This window comes from Pogona vitticeps, chromosome 5 (genome assembly GCF_051106095.1).
Source record: "Pogona vitticeps strain Pit_001003342236 chromosome 5, PviZW2.1, whole genome shotgun sequence".
NCBI classification, from domain to species: Eukaryota; Metazoa; Chordata; class Lepidosauria; order Squamata; family Agamidae; genus Pogona; species Pogona vitticeps.
The window spans coordinates 96579583-96597269 of NC_135787.1; the positions used below are offsets into that span (position 1 = coordinate 96579583).

At 47.0% G+C, this 17687-nt stretch overlaps 1 protein-coding gene across 2 annotated transcripts in view; it reads right to left on the minus strand.

Annotated features, from left to right (window-relative positions):
• The window catches only part of PRMT8 (protein arginine methyltransferase 8), a 112913-nt gene extending 96572 nt beyond the window's left edge, over positions 1–16341 (minus strand). For both annotated transcript variants that reach the window (XM_073000959.2, XM_073000956.2), the window contains exon 1: positions 16145–16341. In XM_073000959.2, coding sequence (XP_072857060.1) covers positions 16145–16219 — 75 coding nt within the window. In that variant the 5' untranslated portion in view covers positions 16220–16341. The remainder of the gene's footprint in view (positions 1–16144) is intronic.
• Between the last annotated feature and the right edge of the window lie 1346 nt (positions 16342–17687).

Below are 17687 nucleotides of genomic sequence, written 5' to 3' on the forward strand. Positions count from 1 at the left end.
AGGGTCTTTGCCAAGTGTGACAAACCCAGACCTACTGGGATCTATCACACAGTTACTAAGCTGCCACCAACCATTCCCTATAATAAGTCACACAGACCAGGGATGGATTTTTAAACAACAAAAAGAATAAAGTTTATTCTAAATACACACAGGGAAAAATAAGCAATCAGGTGAATAAAATAAAGTAACGTGGCTTATTTTCACACACACCAGCATACAGTTTGGTTCACCTAGAACCTTTAACTTAAAGCACAGACCCTGAACCCATCAGTTCTGGCTACCCAACAGACCCCTGAACCTATCAGGGTGGTACTCTGACCCACAGTAGTACCCTGTCAGACACACAGACTCCCACAACAGCTTCTTCTTCCCAGCTGCTGCTTCGTCCCAACCCAGTGTCTCACAGTTTGTCTCAGCATCTCCTCTTCACCACACAGGCATCACATATTTATACAGTACAGCCCCTCCTCCTGATGTCCCGCCTTCCACTCCCCATAGGATGGAACTTTCCCTCCAAACCCATGACAGACAGGTAACATCAGTGCTGTTATGTAACACCTCCCCTCTTTATAAGTTGTTTTGTAGGGGGAAAGCTAAGGTGCTTTTCACCAAAAAAACAACCTGTATAAAACACACAACAACAATTATACCTACCATATTATACTTACATATACTTACATTCCAAGTTAAGCATAGCAAATAGACATTTAAACATTTATCATTTACATTACATCCATTTACCTTTATTAATACAAACCAATTTAAAACCAGGTACATTTTAGCTTTTTGTTTTCATTATATACATATAGTCCATTTCTTTCGCCGTCTTCAATCTTCAGGTCTTCTTGATAAGGCGTCAGCAACACAGTTCACTGACCCTCTGACCACCTTCACTTCAAAGTCATAGTCCTGTAGGTTTAAAGCCCACCTCATAAGTTTGCTATTGTGGGTTTTCATTGTCTTTAACCATTGCAATGGTGAATGGTCAGTACACAGAACAAAATGTCTTCCCCAGATGTAAGGCTTGGCCTTCTGGATCGCGTAGACTATGGCCAAACACTCCTTCTCCACGGTTGCCAAATGTCTCTCACCTTTTTGAAGTTTCCTACTCAGGTAGGACACCGGATGTTGGTCACCATTCTCATCCTCCTGGCACAGAACTGCTCCTACCCCGCTGTTAGACGCATCGGTGTAGATGATGAACTCCCGGTCGAAGTCTGGAGCACGCAGGACAGGATAGTTGATTAACGCCTCCTTCAACCTCTGGAACGCCGCCTCACAGTCGCTGGTCCACGGGATGCGGTCATCAGTCTTCTTCCTCGTCAGATCGGTCAGCGGAGCCGCAATCTCGCTAAACCTCGGGATGAACTTTCTGTAGTAGCCCACCAACCCAAGAAATGATTTGACTTTTCTCTTGGTGGTGGGTCTAGGCCAATCTCGAACAGCTTCTATTTTGGCCTCCAGGGGTTTTATCATTCCTCCCCCTACCATGTGACCTAAGTATTTTATTTCTGGGCTACCCAGCTGACACTTGCTGGCCTTTACTGTTAGCCCTGCTGCACTTAACCTCTGCAGCACTAACTCCAGGTGTATCAGGTGATCTTCCCAGGTATTACTGAAGATCCCTATGTCATCAATGTAGGCCACTGTAAAGTCACTGAGCCCTGCCAAGGTCTGGTCCATCAGCCTTTGGAATGTGGCTGGTGCATTTCTGAAACCAAAGCTCAGGACTCGAAACTCATAGAGACCAAAAGGGCTGCAAAAGGCAGTTTTTTCTTGATCCCTGGGATCAATTCTTAATTGCCAATATCCCTTTACCAGGTCCAATGATGAGATGAACCGACAACCCCCTATGGTTTCAATCAGGTTGTCTAGCCTGGGCATTGGGTAGGCATCAGGAGTGGTTACACGGTTTAATTTCCTGTAATCGACACAAAACCTAATGCTCCCATCAGGCTTGTCCACAAGGACTATCGGAGAGGACCAAGGACTAGAAGAGGGGACGATTATGTTCTCCCTCAGCATTTCGTCCAGCTCCTTCCGCACCTTGTCCCTATAGGGTCCCGTTACTCGGTATGGGGATACTGCCTGCGGGGGTGCATCCCCTGTGTGGATCCGATGCATCACTCCCTTCACTATCCCCGGCTTGTTGGAAAATACCTGTTGATATTTATTAAGCAGCATTTTTAATTCTTGCTGCTGGTCTTGGGTGAGTGCAGGACTGATCTTTACCTCCTCTGGGTTGTATTTTACTTCCCCTCTACCCTCCCAGAAGGGTAATTCAGCTTCCTCACTCTCAGCTGCTGTTATCGCGAATAAAACCCTCTGTTCCCCTCTGTAGTAGGGTTTTAGGGCATTCACATGAACCACCCTCCTTGCTTGGTTCTCCTCCTGCTCTATAAGGTAGTTCAGGTCTGACATCTTGGAAATGACCCTATATGGTCCTGCCCATTTGAGCTGCAGTTTATTCTCTCTGCAGGGCCTAAGCCAAAGCACTTCCTCCCCTGGGTCAAAGTGCCTCTCTCTAGCTTTGTGGTCATACCATGTTTTCTGTCTGACCTTCTGAGCTTGCAGGTTTTCTGCTGCCAGCTCTAGATTTCTCCTTAGGTCATTCATCAAGGTGTCTATGTAAGTCACAACGTCTTGTGGGTCATCCTGGGTGATCTGCTCCCAATTTTGTTTGATCAAATCAAGGGGCCCTTTCACCCCTAAGTGTGCAGCAAACACGTCAGAGTGCCCCCTTTGTAAGATCATGGGGCGATACTTTTCAGGTACCACCAGCTGACTTCTGATCCCATCTCCCCCTTTTGAGATATTCCTCAGGGTCTCTCTATATAAAATCCCCTTTTTCTCCAGAAATCTCACTGGGGTTTCAGGTGTTAGCTGGGCGTCAGTCACCTGTTCAAAACACTTTTGGAGAGTGGCGTCTGCCTTTTGCTCCTGTCCAAATCTGCTGTCTGTGGTTAAGGTTTCCACCACAGCTTCTGAACTTCCCTCTGCTTCCGTCTCTGGCTCATCATTACCCCCCTGAACTGTCCCTGTGGTGGCTTGTGAGCGTGTAATCACTAGCACCCGTTTCACATGTTCAGCCAGGTCATTTCCCACGAGCACGGCTGCTGGCAGAGTAGATGAAATCGCTAGCCGCCAAACTCCCCTCCAGCCTTGAAAGTTGACAGGTACCTCCGCGACTGGCAGTGAGATTATCTGCCCCTCAATCCCTGCCACCTTTATGCTCTCATTTGGGATTATATACTCCCTAGGGATGATATCTGGATGGCACAGGGTTACCTGGGAACAAGTGTCCCGCAGCCCCCTATACTGACGGTCAAGTATTCCTACGTCCACCCCGGCTGTCTCAAACAACTGAGAATCTGTTTTTATCAGCAAGCAGCGCTTCACCTCCATAAGAGGACCATTTTCCTCAGCCTGATCAGCAGAGGTAGCTGTTCCAGACTGAGTAGTCATGGCAACAGGCTCCCTCAGTGACACTGAGTCTTGCTCTTTCTGGACACAGAACACAGCTTTTGGCTTGGTCCCACTAGCATTCTGAGGCACCATTCCTTTTAGCTGCTTCAATTTCTCACACTCTGAGATCAGATGACCCTTTCCCTGACAGAAATAGCATTTTCTGGTGTATTTTGATTCTCTCTCCTCTTGTTTGGGTTTTCCCTCCAAATTCTGAGGGCTTGGTTTCATGCCTGAGGGCTTCCCTTCACCATGGGCCCCTCCCCCTTGCTGGCTTTTCCCTGGTCCCTGAGAGTACTTGCTGTAGGTTTCTTTGGGTTTACCTACAGATTTCCCCTCACCCAAGGGCTTTCTTATTTGGGAGATAAAATCCGCGATCTCTGCGGCTGCTGCCACAGATTTCGGTTTCCTTTCCCTCACCTGGAATTTCAATTCCCCATGCAGGACTGAATAGAACTGTTCCAGGGCTATCAAGTCTTTAAGCTGTTCATAGGTCTCTGTTCCCTCCTGCGACAGCCATTTCTCAAGCAGCCTCACCAATTGGGCCCCCACTTGGGTAAAAGTCTGTTCTGGCTTCTTGGTGAGGGACCTGAACCTTTGTCTCAGCTGCTCTGCATTTATCCCATGTCTTGCAAACACCAGTTTTTTAAACTCTGCGAAATCTTTCATCCGTTCCTCAGGCATCTCGGCATAAACCTCAGCCAGGCTACCACTGATTAAAGACCGCATGATGGTCATCTTCTCAGTTTCCCTCACTGAGAAGTCCACAAACGCTCTTTCCACTAAGGAAAAGAACACCTCGGGACAATCTCCCTTGTGGTACACAGGGAATTTCTTCAGGTCAGCCTTAGACAGTTGGCCCCCCTCAGAATCCCTATTATTATTATTGTTCTGGTTCATCAGTTCCAATCTCTTTAATTCAAACGCCATTCTCTCTCTCTCTAATTCAAATTGCCGCTGTTTCTCTCTTTCCCTTTCCTCCATTTCCCTCACCCTCAGTTCATGCTGTTGGGCTATGAGTATTTTTCTGAGTTCTGGGTCTTGCTCTCCTGTGCTGTCACCTTGCACTGAGCCAAATTCATCCTCAGAACCTTGGTCAATCTGGGGGTCTTTCACTTCACTCATGTCTGCTATCTTGCTTCGAGTCAAGGGCATAATCCCCCCTCAGAACAGGCGGCTTTAAAAAGTCAAGCCTCAAAATAAAACGACCACTTTTTTCCTTCTTGCCTCAGAACCAGCTCTCCCTAGAGATTGCTGCTGTTCTTCAGCACTACTTGCAACAGTATCGAGTCAGAGCCTACCCCCCTCTGCTGGGCCTCTCAGCTGGCAAGCTAGCTCGCTGTTGCTACGCAGTTTTGCCTCAGCGTTTTCCCGCCAAAATCAGGCTGCCTCAGAGCACCTTAATCTAAGTCTCCCCAGTTGGCACGTTCTTCTACTAGTGCACCTCCCCGTGAGGTACACCTAGAAGATTACCTACGCGCCTCAGACTGTCCCTGACTGGACCCCCCTTGCTCTGGGCACACCTGCCAAGGCTTTGCTGGACCACTGGACAACTGGACCAGTCGTATCCCACACGCTGGACACCAATCAATGTGACAAACCCAGACCTACTGGGATCTATCACACAGTTACTAAGCTGCCACCAACCATTCCCTATAATAAGTCACACAGACCAGGGATGGATTTTTAAACAACAAAAAGAATAAAGTTTATTCTAAATACACACAGGGAAAAATAAGCAATCAGGTGAATAAAATAAAGTAACGTGGCTTATTTTCACACACACCAGCATACAGTTTGGTTCACCTAGAACCTTTAACTTAAAGCACAGACCCTGAACCCATCAGTTCTGGCTACCCAACAGACCCCTGAACCTATCAGGGTGGTACTCTGACCCACAGTAGTACCCTGTCAGACACACAGACTCCCACAACAGCTTCTTCTTCCCAGCTGCTGCTTCGTCCCAACCCAGTGTCTCACAGTTTGTCTCAGCATCTCCTCTTCACCACACAGGCATCACATATTTATACAGTACAGCCCCTCCTCCTGATGTCCCGCCTTCCACTCCCCATAGGATGGAACTTTCCCTCCAAACCCATGACAGACAGGTAACATCAGTGCTGTTATGTAACACCAAGAAGCCTGATGCCCCGTCCCAAGGTCCCCACTGGACTGTTCAAGATGCCTGCCTTTTCCTTATGGGTGAGCAGTTGAATGCATAGCTGGCCAGGTCTGTAGTGCTTAGTTCCCACACTCTGAAGGTATGGAAGAGGATGCTTTCTGTGCACGATGAGGAATAACTACCAGTCTGCCTTGAGGCCAGAGAAAAGCCGTCAATGGGATGGTCTAAATGAGTAATTATGAAATTTAGCCATTTTGAAAGTTCACTCAGGAAGGGTCTGTGTATGATAGGGAGGGTTATATGCTCCATGACTGGCTCCAGAGAAAATCAAGTTAGGAGATTTCCAGCAGTGCTGTTATTTTCATTTTCCCCAGGACACCTGAGAAGATTGAAAGCTGTGCAGAAGAGTTCTGCCCTGCGCAGCCTGTACCTTGAAGGTCAAGGAGAACACAGAGGATACCTTGCTTCAGTGCCTCTCCTGCTGTCTGCGAAAGGTGCCTGTATGGTTGACATACAAACCAGAGCGCTAAACAAAACCCAGTCGCCATTTTAAAAGTACCCCATCTCTTGTGGGCTGTTATCCAAAAGCAAACAGCATGTGTCAAGAAAGAGGGGACACGGTACAGAGAAAAGTGCAAAGAGTCAATGAGGTTTATTGAAGTCAGGAGAGAAATTTAAGGCACGTTGAAGGACGTGCATTTATTTTCTTTCCACTTGCTGCTGCCCTCTCTTCTGTGAGAAATAAAAGAAAGAAACATATTTCTCCTCGTAAATCTAGGCTACAGCCTCTGGGAAATAAAGAGCACTTCCAAATTTAGCATTTTATTTCTGATTTGCATTTTAGAAAGAGCAGGATGGTGGCAGAATGTCTCCATTTTATAAAAATGCTTCAGGTGCTGCAGCTGGTTTTTAAATGTTGGTCACGATCTCTGGGATTCCTAAAATAGCCATATCAACCATCCCCACAGGCACTCAGGAAATTCATCCGTTCCAGGTGTTATCAGCCAGGTCAGTTTCAGAAGGTGGGGGTGGGGGTGTCTACTTTGCCATGTCCCTTTGGGTCTGTGTGACGTCACAGAGTTGCACTACGGTGCTCCCCAGCTGTTTGATGTCTATCTAAAATGACTGTAGATTTTGGGGCTGGGCTGCATTTCCATCATTGTATTCAGATGATGTACAGTACATCTCTACCACTTATCCAGACAAGACAGAAATTCTGTGAATGAATCTATTGGTATGGAGAGAGAAATTCATCAGGGTGTGGAACTACAGTCACCCTAAAGGATAGTCTTGTAACTTGGGGATGAACCTAGATTCAATGTGGTCTGTGAAAGCTCAGGGATTCACAATCAACAGGAGTGCCTTTTACCATCTTGGGTTGGTATGTCATCTGCAGTCCTATCTGGAGAAAGTGCACCTAATTTCAATTATTGTACATCCTAGTTGCATTCAGTCTCAGTTGCTGTAACATGATCCATGTGACGTTGCCTTTGAAGTCAACTTGACTTCAACTGCTACAGAACATGGCTGATCAGATTCTTGTTGAGCTGTATCTCTCAGACATCAGATCATATCACAGTAATTCTGTCAGTGCATTTCTTAGCCCCAATCAAAATGCTTGTTTTAAAGCCTTAGGCAGTGTGGGTCTAGGTTATTTGAAGTATTGTGTGCCCTCTTATGAACCCATCAATGTGTGAAGAGCCTATTCACTTGCTCAGCCTTGATCAATTAAGCTGGAATGCAGAACAATCAGAACCTTCATAAAGTTGCTGCTTCATGAATTAACTGTGGCTACGTTTCTTGTGAGCCAGTGTAGTATAGTAGATAGCATGCTGGACTAGGACTCAGGAGACCTGGGTTCAAATCCCTGATCAGATTTGGAAACTCACTGGAGGTGGCAAAGGTAAAAACACTCCTTAAATAACTCTCATCCCTATTAGGGTCACCATAAGTTAGCTGTGACTTGACAGCACATAACAGAAGGTCTCCTGAAGTCTTTTCCAAGAGAAGTGTAGCTATATTCACAGTGGAACCTGTCTAAAGCTCCTTTGTTCATGAATGACCGCCTTAAGATCATTGACAGAGTGTTCTAGGATATATGATACCACTGAGCCCCATTGTGTGTATGTGTTTCACTATTGCATTTCTGATGTCAAAATTATTATTCTCTTCTGTAGATGTTGATCTATTCGTCCTGTAAAAAAGGCAGAATGGCATTGTAGGCAAATAATGCTATGTATCACATTAAAGGCTGAACAGGCACATGAACCCATGATACTGTGGATGGCATTATTAAGTTTTCTGCTTTTACAGCCAGCATATGCAAAAGGATGTCAGCAACTAGATTTATCACAGGATCTGATTTCTCTGTATGTCAGTTATAGTATGTTGTTGCTGTTGAGTTGCCATTTGAGGTTGTGAGGCTCTCTCTGAGTCAGTATATGCCTACTTCCTAAGTCCCACTGGAGGGAAATACCATGGATGAGAATGAGGCTACAGACAATTGTGAAATATCTGAATCATTTTACTTCAGAGTTGTAGGTAGCAACAAGTGATGTTGTGCTTTCTCTTCAAGCTCTGTTCTGGAGTAGGAATATTTAAGAGACTTGTTGGCTCATACTAAAGACCTACCTGCTCCAGCAGTATCAGTACACGTAATGCTAACCAGATGCTTTTCTAAATCCTGAAAACAGGGCATGAGTGCCACGCCATCCTGCCATTTATCGTCCGAAGCAACTGATATATAGATATAACTGATATACCACTTCTGATAGTGCACGTAATGTGTAGCTATCCTGGCTTGACCTCATTGGTGAATTTATTTAATTCCTCTTTGAAGCCATTCAAGTCAGTGGCTCCCACAACATGTTGTAACAGCAAATTCCACAGGATATCTCTGTGGCTCGTTGAGTGGACTGCAATCCACAAAAGCTTATGCTCCAATAAATATGTTGAAGTGCAACAAGACTTTCTGATCATTGCTGCCCTCAGCTGGTCATCATTCAGCTTGAGTGGATGCTGCAGGTTCTAGCAGCAAAGATTGTAACTTCTCCTGCCAGTGCAGTTGCTCCAGCCGCTTAATCATTTTCCATATCTTTTCCAGCTTCTTTGCATGTGCAGGTGTGCACTGCAGTTATCAGATAAGTTGACCATGAATGGCAGGCACTCTATCCCCATATTTTTTGTCTCTGTCTTGGAGTGAATGTGGTGAAGATGGGTCTTACTAGTGACTTTTATAAGCATGATGTTTTTAAGCACACAGATAACATTACTGTTGCACTGTCATTACTAATACCCTTTTATCGGGGTGAGGGGATTCCTGTTCCATTCTTTTTCCATTTATCTTGCTTGTTGCATTATTGCTCAAGCACAACAACATTTGCATTTATATATTGAAGGTGAATATCTTACCTGTGTTCTATTTTTTCAGGATTATACACAACACTGATCAGCAAGAGACCCTCTTTCTGCCCTTTCCAAAAATTACACAGCAAAAAATAAAAATAAAAATAAAAAAAAAAGCTGTATGGCAAGTGGTTGCCCGCACATCCTAGAGTGCCTAGAATATGCCTTCATTCTTTAAATGGTTTCCCCAGCTCACCCCATGCAAAACAACACTCACCCTGCATGGGTGCAGAAAAGATAAAAAAAAATTGCTTATCTCGGCTGCTTTGTACACATCAGAAATAAAATAAGCACCAAATAAAATAAGCACCAAAACATCTGTCTTCTCCACCCCGATTCTCTCAAATAAAATCCTCACAAAAACAACATAGAGTTTTCACTTAAAAGATCCCATAACCAATTTCCAAGAAGCTGGTTTTAGGTTTTTGGTTGGTTGGTTGGTTGGTTGGTTGGTTGGCTGGCTGGCTGGCTGGCTGGCTGGCTGGCTGGCTGGCTGGCTGGCTAGCTGGTTGGTTGGTTGGTTGGTTGGTTGGTTGGTTGGTTGGTTGGTTGGTTGGTTGGTTGGTTGGTTGGTTGGTTGGTTGGTATGAATACTCAGGCTGCAGTCTTGATGTCCTAAGCTCACCTAACCTTCCAGTGAGTCTGCTAAACATAATGAAACCCACTTCTGAATAAATACTGTACATTTAAGGACGGGAGGGAAGGTAAACATGTAGGCTCAAGCTGCAACTCTTCTAGTGCAACCTCATAGTGTCATTTGGGGGAAGGGAACAGGTTAGGGCAGGAGACTGGGGGTGAACAATTAGACTCTTTCAGCAGTAATCCACTTGAATCCATGTCAGCTAATTGACTCCAGCTAATCAAAAACAGTGGAAGCTGGTATAAAAATCAAATGTCATTGATGACTGCAATGCATTGGATGTGGGTGGGATGTGGAATTTTTTATGGAATAAATTAACCTGAATTAGCCAGCATGTTACCAACAGGCAATGATTCTTCTGAAAAGGATTCAAAGGCTAAGGCTACACTACTAAAATGAAGGCTACAGATCTGATTAGCAAACTACAAACTAGAGATTAATTTTGCAAAGACGTTTCTAGATCTTACATATCCTAATGCCTCAGTTAATTACATTTGGCCTTGCTGAGATCAATACTGTTCTCATGGTCATGATTAGCTTAAAGGGGTATTCTTGATAAGAATGGGACATTTCTTGCCGCCCGATGATGAGTCTTGTCGTTTGGCAAGCAGCCCATCTAGATCACTACCTAACTCTCTGCGAGGCTCCAGGTAGTCCATCTGAACATCAACAAATGTCTAGAACAGGAAGCCAACTCTTAGAAAATAGGAAAAAAAACCCAGAGCATTGGTCAGCATCCTATTGCCGACTGATGCTTGCGTAAAGGAAACCACATAAGCCTTGATGGCAAATTACTGATTGTGTTCCTGGGCATGCACTTGGGAATGCAAGAACAACCCCATTAATGAACAGCCATTTGCCACCAATGCTTACCTGATTTGTCTTATATGAGTGGAAATCATGCAGGGTCTAGTATTTGTTTTATCATTGGAACAAATTAAAGGAGTAGGAGGCATACTTGACACATTGACACAGTGGTAATGCATGCATTTAACATGCATGCAGAGATCAAGGAGCCAGAGCCAGTTACCAGTCCTTTGTAGCTTTACATTCCTAAAATGTACACTCAGAAACTCATCTTAGCCCCATATGCATGCTACATGCTACAGGTTCACACATACAAGTAAAGTATTTCAGGGATTACTGTAAAAATACCATGTAAGCAAGTCCTTACTGAGATTCTGTGCACAATGAATGACTGGGTAATAATAACTAAGCATAGAATTGGGAATATATCAAGACATGAACAAGCCTTGAATTTGAGAAATGTCATGGGAATGTATGAAAGTGTTTTGTGAGATCACATCAACAGGGTGATCCACAATTTTGTTTTCAGCAGTCTTAGGAATGACCCATGGAAATCTTATAAGCTGAACATGAAAGCAATAGCTTTTGTCCTGAACATTTGGCTGTCAGTGGTATACTTACTCTGAACTTTAAGGCTTAGCTTAATCTTTGTAGTTCATGGCCATTGTTAGACCTGTCGTTCATTCATTTATCTGATTCCCTTTTAAAGCTATCTGTCTTAGTGGCCATCACAATATCAATAATTTAATTACAGGGAGTGTGAAAAAAATACTTTCTTATGTCGATGGAGAGTTTACTTCTTATTGTTCCATTTGTGGCTAAATCCTAGCATTGTGATTGGAGGAGGAATGTCTCTCTGTATCCTTTTTTCTCAATGCTATTTATGTCCCTCTAAAGCTCTGTTGTAGATGCAGTCTCCCAGATTCTTCTTTCTTCACTAATAATCCCTAAAATTTTCTCTGTGGAAGCTGTTCTTCACTGTCATTCTTGCAAAAGGGGATGGGAGCAGAGAACATACTTAGAAAGACCAGCCAGGCCAGCATGGACCTGAATCTTAAGAACTGTGCTGTCTTATTCTTATATTAGCTTTCAGATCTGTCTTACTCTCTGGTCCGGACACGAGGAAACTGTCACCAACTATTGACTGTTGATCCTTGTCCGGGTCTCCTGTTAACATTCCTAGAGCTGGACCTGAGAACACCGGAGACTCAAGAATCCAAGCAAAGATGGTGAATCCAAGTGGTAGTGTGACCATCTATTATCTTGATAGCTTTGCTTATCTCACTTAAATCATTCCTGAATATCAGTAAATTTGATCCCCCTCCCCAAAAGCTATGATGTGCAATCCCATGTAAGATGACAGAATGTGCCAAAAAAAGAAAGAGTAGGCATTTAAGCTTTTTTTAAAGGGTTAAAAATAACACCATAGCAACAAATTGAAGTGATAACAGGTTCCAGTGACGTGAGGAACAGAGCTTATTCACTGCTTTTTAAAAAAGCCTACATAGAAATGCCCAATATGTTCATACTGAACATGGTTTTTTTTGTATTTTATGGGTAGCATATATCCCACATATCCCATATATAATACTCTGAGAAGGTCGCCGTAAGTTGGAATTGACTTGATGGCATGCATTTGTTACTATTATATATCCCAAGAATATATAAGGTCACCCAGTAAGCAAGCTCCATAGTTGAAGAAGGAATTGAATCTAGGTCTTCTTGATCCAATATTCCACACTGAATGAAGCACCAATTTCTTTTGCAGTTTAAGGTATGTGGGTTTTTTTAAATAAGCAAAAGACACCAAGGAGGAAGTAGGAGAAAGACACAGACACAGACACACACAAAGATACAAACACATACACTCACACACACACACACACACACACACACACACACATGCAGAACACTCCAGAAAAGATGAATGCGTACAGTAAAATAAAATTTTAAAATAATTTAAAAATAAACATATATCACTTAATTACTTGTTTATGTAACCAGATGATACTGTTGGAAAAGGGAATATACAGTTGTATCAAGTTCAGTAAAATATGTGACAAATTTCTTGCTGATCAAAATTAGATCTCCAGTCTGAAAAGACTGAGAACTATACCTTGCGTTAATTTATAACATTGCTTTACAGCACAAACCTAAGTTAAATATTGCTCATTTTAAATAGGATGCACTCTCGGGGTGTGTTTGGCTGTAAGCAAGTTACTGTTTTGTTCTACTGACATCCACAATAGGGGGATGATAATCATAGGACTGGCCTACTTTACAAAACAAAAAAAACAAAAAAAAGATCACTGTAAGTCCCACAGTTGTGATAAGGTTTTGAAAGAAGGTCATGAATCACAAGTTTTCTGTGCATGCTCTACATGGGTTGATATCCATGTAGATTGTTATGCGCCTGAACGAGTCCTCAAGATCTGCTTCCTTTTGGGCATATCACCAAAACACAACTCACAGACATGTGCTACTGACTAAATTAAAAGTGGTTCATACTACATTTTCTGACATTGGCTACATGACAAGGCTCAAGTAGGCTCTGATTCCCAGATCCTCATTATCATAGAAATTTGAAACAGAGCTGAATGAGTAGCAAAAATAATGAACTGGTTCTTATACGCTCCAGTATCCCAAAATAAACTTTGCACTACCTTACATCCTCTATCTTGATGCCTAGCAAATTGTCTGTTTCAGGGTCCATAAAAATCCTCTCAAAGCCAAGCCACTGTTTTTGTTATTCATATGAGATAAACTTACGACACTTAAAAAATTGTGGGGAAGCACTGCTTCTCAGGTTGGATACAGATTGCTAAGGCATCTCAAAGGCAGTGTCTCCTGGTTGTTTCATTTTCCTATTCATTGTAGTCCAAAGCTTGCTGACTGATAAACACAAACTGTGCTTTGTTTCGATGACTTCTGGAAATTACTGGTGTGATCCCAGTGCTCCTGACAATCTGTAGTGTCACAGCAAAACATTCAGCTAGATCCAACACCAGGCCATCTCATGGAGATACTCTCCTGGAGTTGTGGGTCCATATTGGCCCAACGTTTCATCTGGAATGCACCTTCAAGCTCATTATGTATAGGTATTGCCTGGGACCAAAAAGTATTGCACTTAAAACAATGGTTTGACCAGAAAGAAGTCTTATGGATCTTCAAGGAAACAATTTCTTAGTCATACACATATGGTTGAATGCTTATTTTGGGGTGGAGGGGCTGCTCATTCACTACTTAAAATGTTTTGAGAATAAGAACTGGGAACTTGTAATCATCTTCAGCCTTATACAAGAATAAATATAAAAGGTCAATTTATTGAGTGGCTTGTCCGCCCCTCCCCAATTATTCACTTCTCTTTTTAGTGGTCAGTAAAGGGGGAAAGCTTGTTTCCCTTGCTTGATGATTGTCTTATTCTACCAATGCTATCATATTGGGATTGTGTTCCATCCATATCATAAGCTTATAAAAGTACAACTGGCGTGGAGAGAGAAAATCCACCTCACCCCACCCCACCACCTTTCTCTTATAATGGATATAGCATCACTCAGAAAAATTGTTTGGCAGTAGGCTAAAGGCTGAAATGCATATTTCGTTTATAGGATTCATTGGCACTGAAGAGGTGGGGATGGCCATTGTCTAAAGTACCTTTGGAGTTAGACAAAGCCATTAAGATTAGGGCTACCCATGACATATTAAGGCATTTTTGCATGTTAATAGTAAGCTGTTGGTCTCTTCAATTGCTCATCTGTAACTGTCCATCTGGAGAGTCATCTATATTCCTTTGGAAGGACAGTACAGCTGGCAGTCATGGCTGGAGTGCCATTTAATAGTCTAAGTCAGTGAAATGGAATATTGTTGTTTTTTTTTTTTAAAAAAAACACCTTCAAGTAGGTCACCATTATCACGTTTCTGTTATATACGGGAATAGGATTTGGAGCTGATAGATATGAGTTACTGTTGAGTTTCTATTATTAATGTGAGATTTTGTACTTGCTGGATCATCATTCAGCTCTATAATACTAACTCCAGTGCAGAAGGGAGGGAGGGGTAATATAGCAGTTTTTAGCTGAAGAGAGTGTATTTGGCTTCCTAGATGAAATATTTCTAGAGGTTTTTACTGCAAAGTCATAATGCAGTGTGAGAAGCAGGGTGAGGGAACAGAGAACAAGATGCAGTTCAGACAAGAAGTTCAAAAGCTAGCTGTGAGGGCATTCTGCAGAGACTCAATATTTTGTTTTTGGAGATAAAAAAATAATAATAATACAACTGCTTCGTTCTTGGTCTTCAGGCTTCCGCTCCCGCAAAGATGCATACCCTCCCCTTGCACGGTCGGTGCCATTGCTCCGCTGACAGTTTACAGATGTGCCACCTCGCCTGAGCTATTTTTAGCATTCTCTCTTACAAACGCTTCGCGAGGGATAGAGGGAGACCATGCAGCAACCACTATGGCTCCTGTTTTGATTTATCGCTTCAACTCCCTCCGTACATCTCATCTCTACCCCTCGCTTTCAGACATATTTACAAACCCTCCTGCAGGTAGGCTTGTGGGCGCTGGATAGACGATCTCTGGGAGATGGAAATATTTGCAAAACAAGCGCCCTCCCTCCCTCTCACAGAAGCACCACTGAAGAGGAGAGGAGTCCGCGCGTGGGGCCAGCCCGGAGAAGCTGACTCTGATATCGTGCCTTTCCGGGCGTGTCTTTTGCTACGGAGCTCATACCCCACCGTTAAACAGTCCGAAAGAGGCTATTAATAGACCCGGAGAGTTCGGTGCCAGCTCCGGCACAGGCGCCCAGAGAAGCGCCCTCCCGCCCGCCCGCCCGCCCATACGTGCAAGGTGATTCCTGTCGTTCTGCGCCCTGTTGTTACCCTTCTGCCCGGAAGGGCCATCCGCACGACGGGAACATTACTCCAGTAAGTAGCGAAGAGTTTCTGTTCAACCCCATCCCCGACCCCGACCCCGACCCGGGGAGGTTTTTCACCTGCCAGCCAGGTGCTCTAAGGACGACGCCGACGATGCCTCCGGAGGGACGCGGGGCTTGACCCCCCCCTCCGCCCGCCCGCCTGCCGGTCCGCCCGCCGGTCCCCTCTGGTCCGAGCAGCAGCAGCAGCAGCACCCTGGACAGCTCCTCGGCCCAACACTGCGGGCTCCGTCCCGCCCCCCTCCCCGCTCGCCCGGCCCGGTTCGTCCCAAGCGGCCGCCGCGCACGGAGGGGATGGGGGCGCCGCTGCCCAAAGTGACGCAGGGAAGACGCCGCTTCTCGGCGGACCCGCGGGCTTGCGCGCGCGCGCGCCCCCCCCCAAGGCATTCGTGCCGGGTCTGCGGAGCAGCGAGCGGGCTTGGCGCCCTTTCCTCTCCGGAGCCCGGAGAGAGTCCCAGGAGCCTGTCGCGCACCCGTCCCGCCCGCCCGCCCGCCGGCCCGCCTCGGCGGATACCTCGGCCCGCGCCCTCCAAGAGGAAGGCGCCCGTGAGGCAGGGCGAGGGGAGGCGCCGCGCTTGCCGCCCCTCTCGCGCTCCCCTTCTGGGCGGCAGGATTGCAGGGAGGCCCGCCGGCCACCACCGAGCGAGACGCGGCCCTGGCCCGGCGCCGGGAAAGTTTGGCGCTGGCGCTTCGGCGGGGCGCCCAGTCGGGCCGGGCCGGGCCGGGCCGGGGGGGGGCTGTAAGGGGGGGGAATGCCCGTTGCCGCCTCCTTACCTCGGTGTTCTCGGTGGCGTTCTCCGCCATTTTTCTCCGGAGGAGCAGGCAGCGGGAGGAATGTTTCATTCCCATGAGAGCTGCCCGAGGAGGGGTCTGGCGCCGGCTTCCCGGCCCCCGATCGCCCCAGCGCAGGCAGAGCCGGCGGGAGGGAGAAGCGCCAGCGCCTCAGTCAGCTCGCCGCCTTCCTCTCGCTTGCGCCAGGTCCCGATCCGCTCTCCTTGGCATCCAGGGCTGCCTCGGTGCGCTTTCTTCCAGGGTTACTTCGGGTCTCGCCGGTTTGGTCCCCTGCTTCGGCCCCGGGATTGCTCCGGGACGGGCGGGCAGGCGGGGTGGGGGGCCAGCTCGGGAGATCCCGGAGCGGCTGCGTCTCCTTGCTCTTGGGGTGGCGGCGGCGGCGACAGGGGGGCGCGCGGAAGGGGGAGGCGGTGGAATTAAAATGGACCGAAGCCCCAACTCACGGGAACTCGGGCTGGCCCCGGCCGTCCAGGGGGGATCCCCGCGCCTTCGCGTCCCTAACGCTCTCGAGGCAGAGGCAGCCAGAGACGAGGCGGCGAAAAGGTGAGGCGACCATCAGCCCCCCCCTTTCTTTCCTTCTTCGGAATCCGCTCCCCCGCCCCTCGCCACGGAAAACTTGGGCGCAGGGAAGGCGGACTCGCCGACGGGCAGCCCCCGCTCCTCGACCCGCCGGACCCCTCGCGGCTCCCCGGGCGCCCCTGCCGGACCTCTGCTCCGGCGCCCGCGCCGCCCGAGGGCGATTCTTGCGGCTGGCTCTCGCCCGGGAAAGGGTGCCCGCTCCTTCAGGCCCCGGACACCGAGCCCCCCCCCCCAGGCACGGGGCGAAAGCGAAGGCGGTCCCGGCCCCACGTTTCTCGTCTCCAGCCGAGCCGAGCGGGAGATGGGCTTTATGGGTCAGCCTGTTAACTCCTTCCGTGCCAGCTTCCCGGGGTTCGGACACCGGACCGTCCTCCTCGACGTGCCCCGCGGTGAGGCTCTGCCGCGGCGCCGTCTCTGTCCCGCCCGGCTCTCAGGGGTCGGCGGGGCTGCGTCAGCGCCGTCGAAGGCTCGCTGCTCCCAAATGACCGGACGGCTCCGCTTCTCTCACCCTGCCTTCCTCCGGAGCCCCACCTTCTCTAGTCGTGGGCAGAAGCCGCGACACCTCGCTGCCTGGTGCAGGATGGGCAGGTTTGGGCACTTTGCTTTTCTCTTTCGCTCACTCCAAGGCCACCTGTTGTTGCACGATGGGCGCGATGGGAGGACTGGGGAGAACGGGAGCCAATTCGGTAAGATTTAAGGCTGATCAGTGGCAAGCATTGACCCCCCCTCCTCCATTCTCCTCCCCCGGGTTCTTTGCCTGGCGTGGTGGACCAATGAAAAGCTACTCGGTCTCCAAAGGAAAGCGCGAAAGCTCTTCATTTAGGAATGATTGCTAAGTTCACAAATGAGTGCCCCGATTCAAATATCTTTGCCTTCCCTGACTACCCCCTCCCATAGGTACCACCTACAGTATTCAATAGTTTTCCTGATTTCGAGTGAAAGGAAC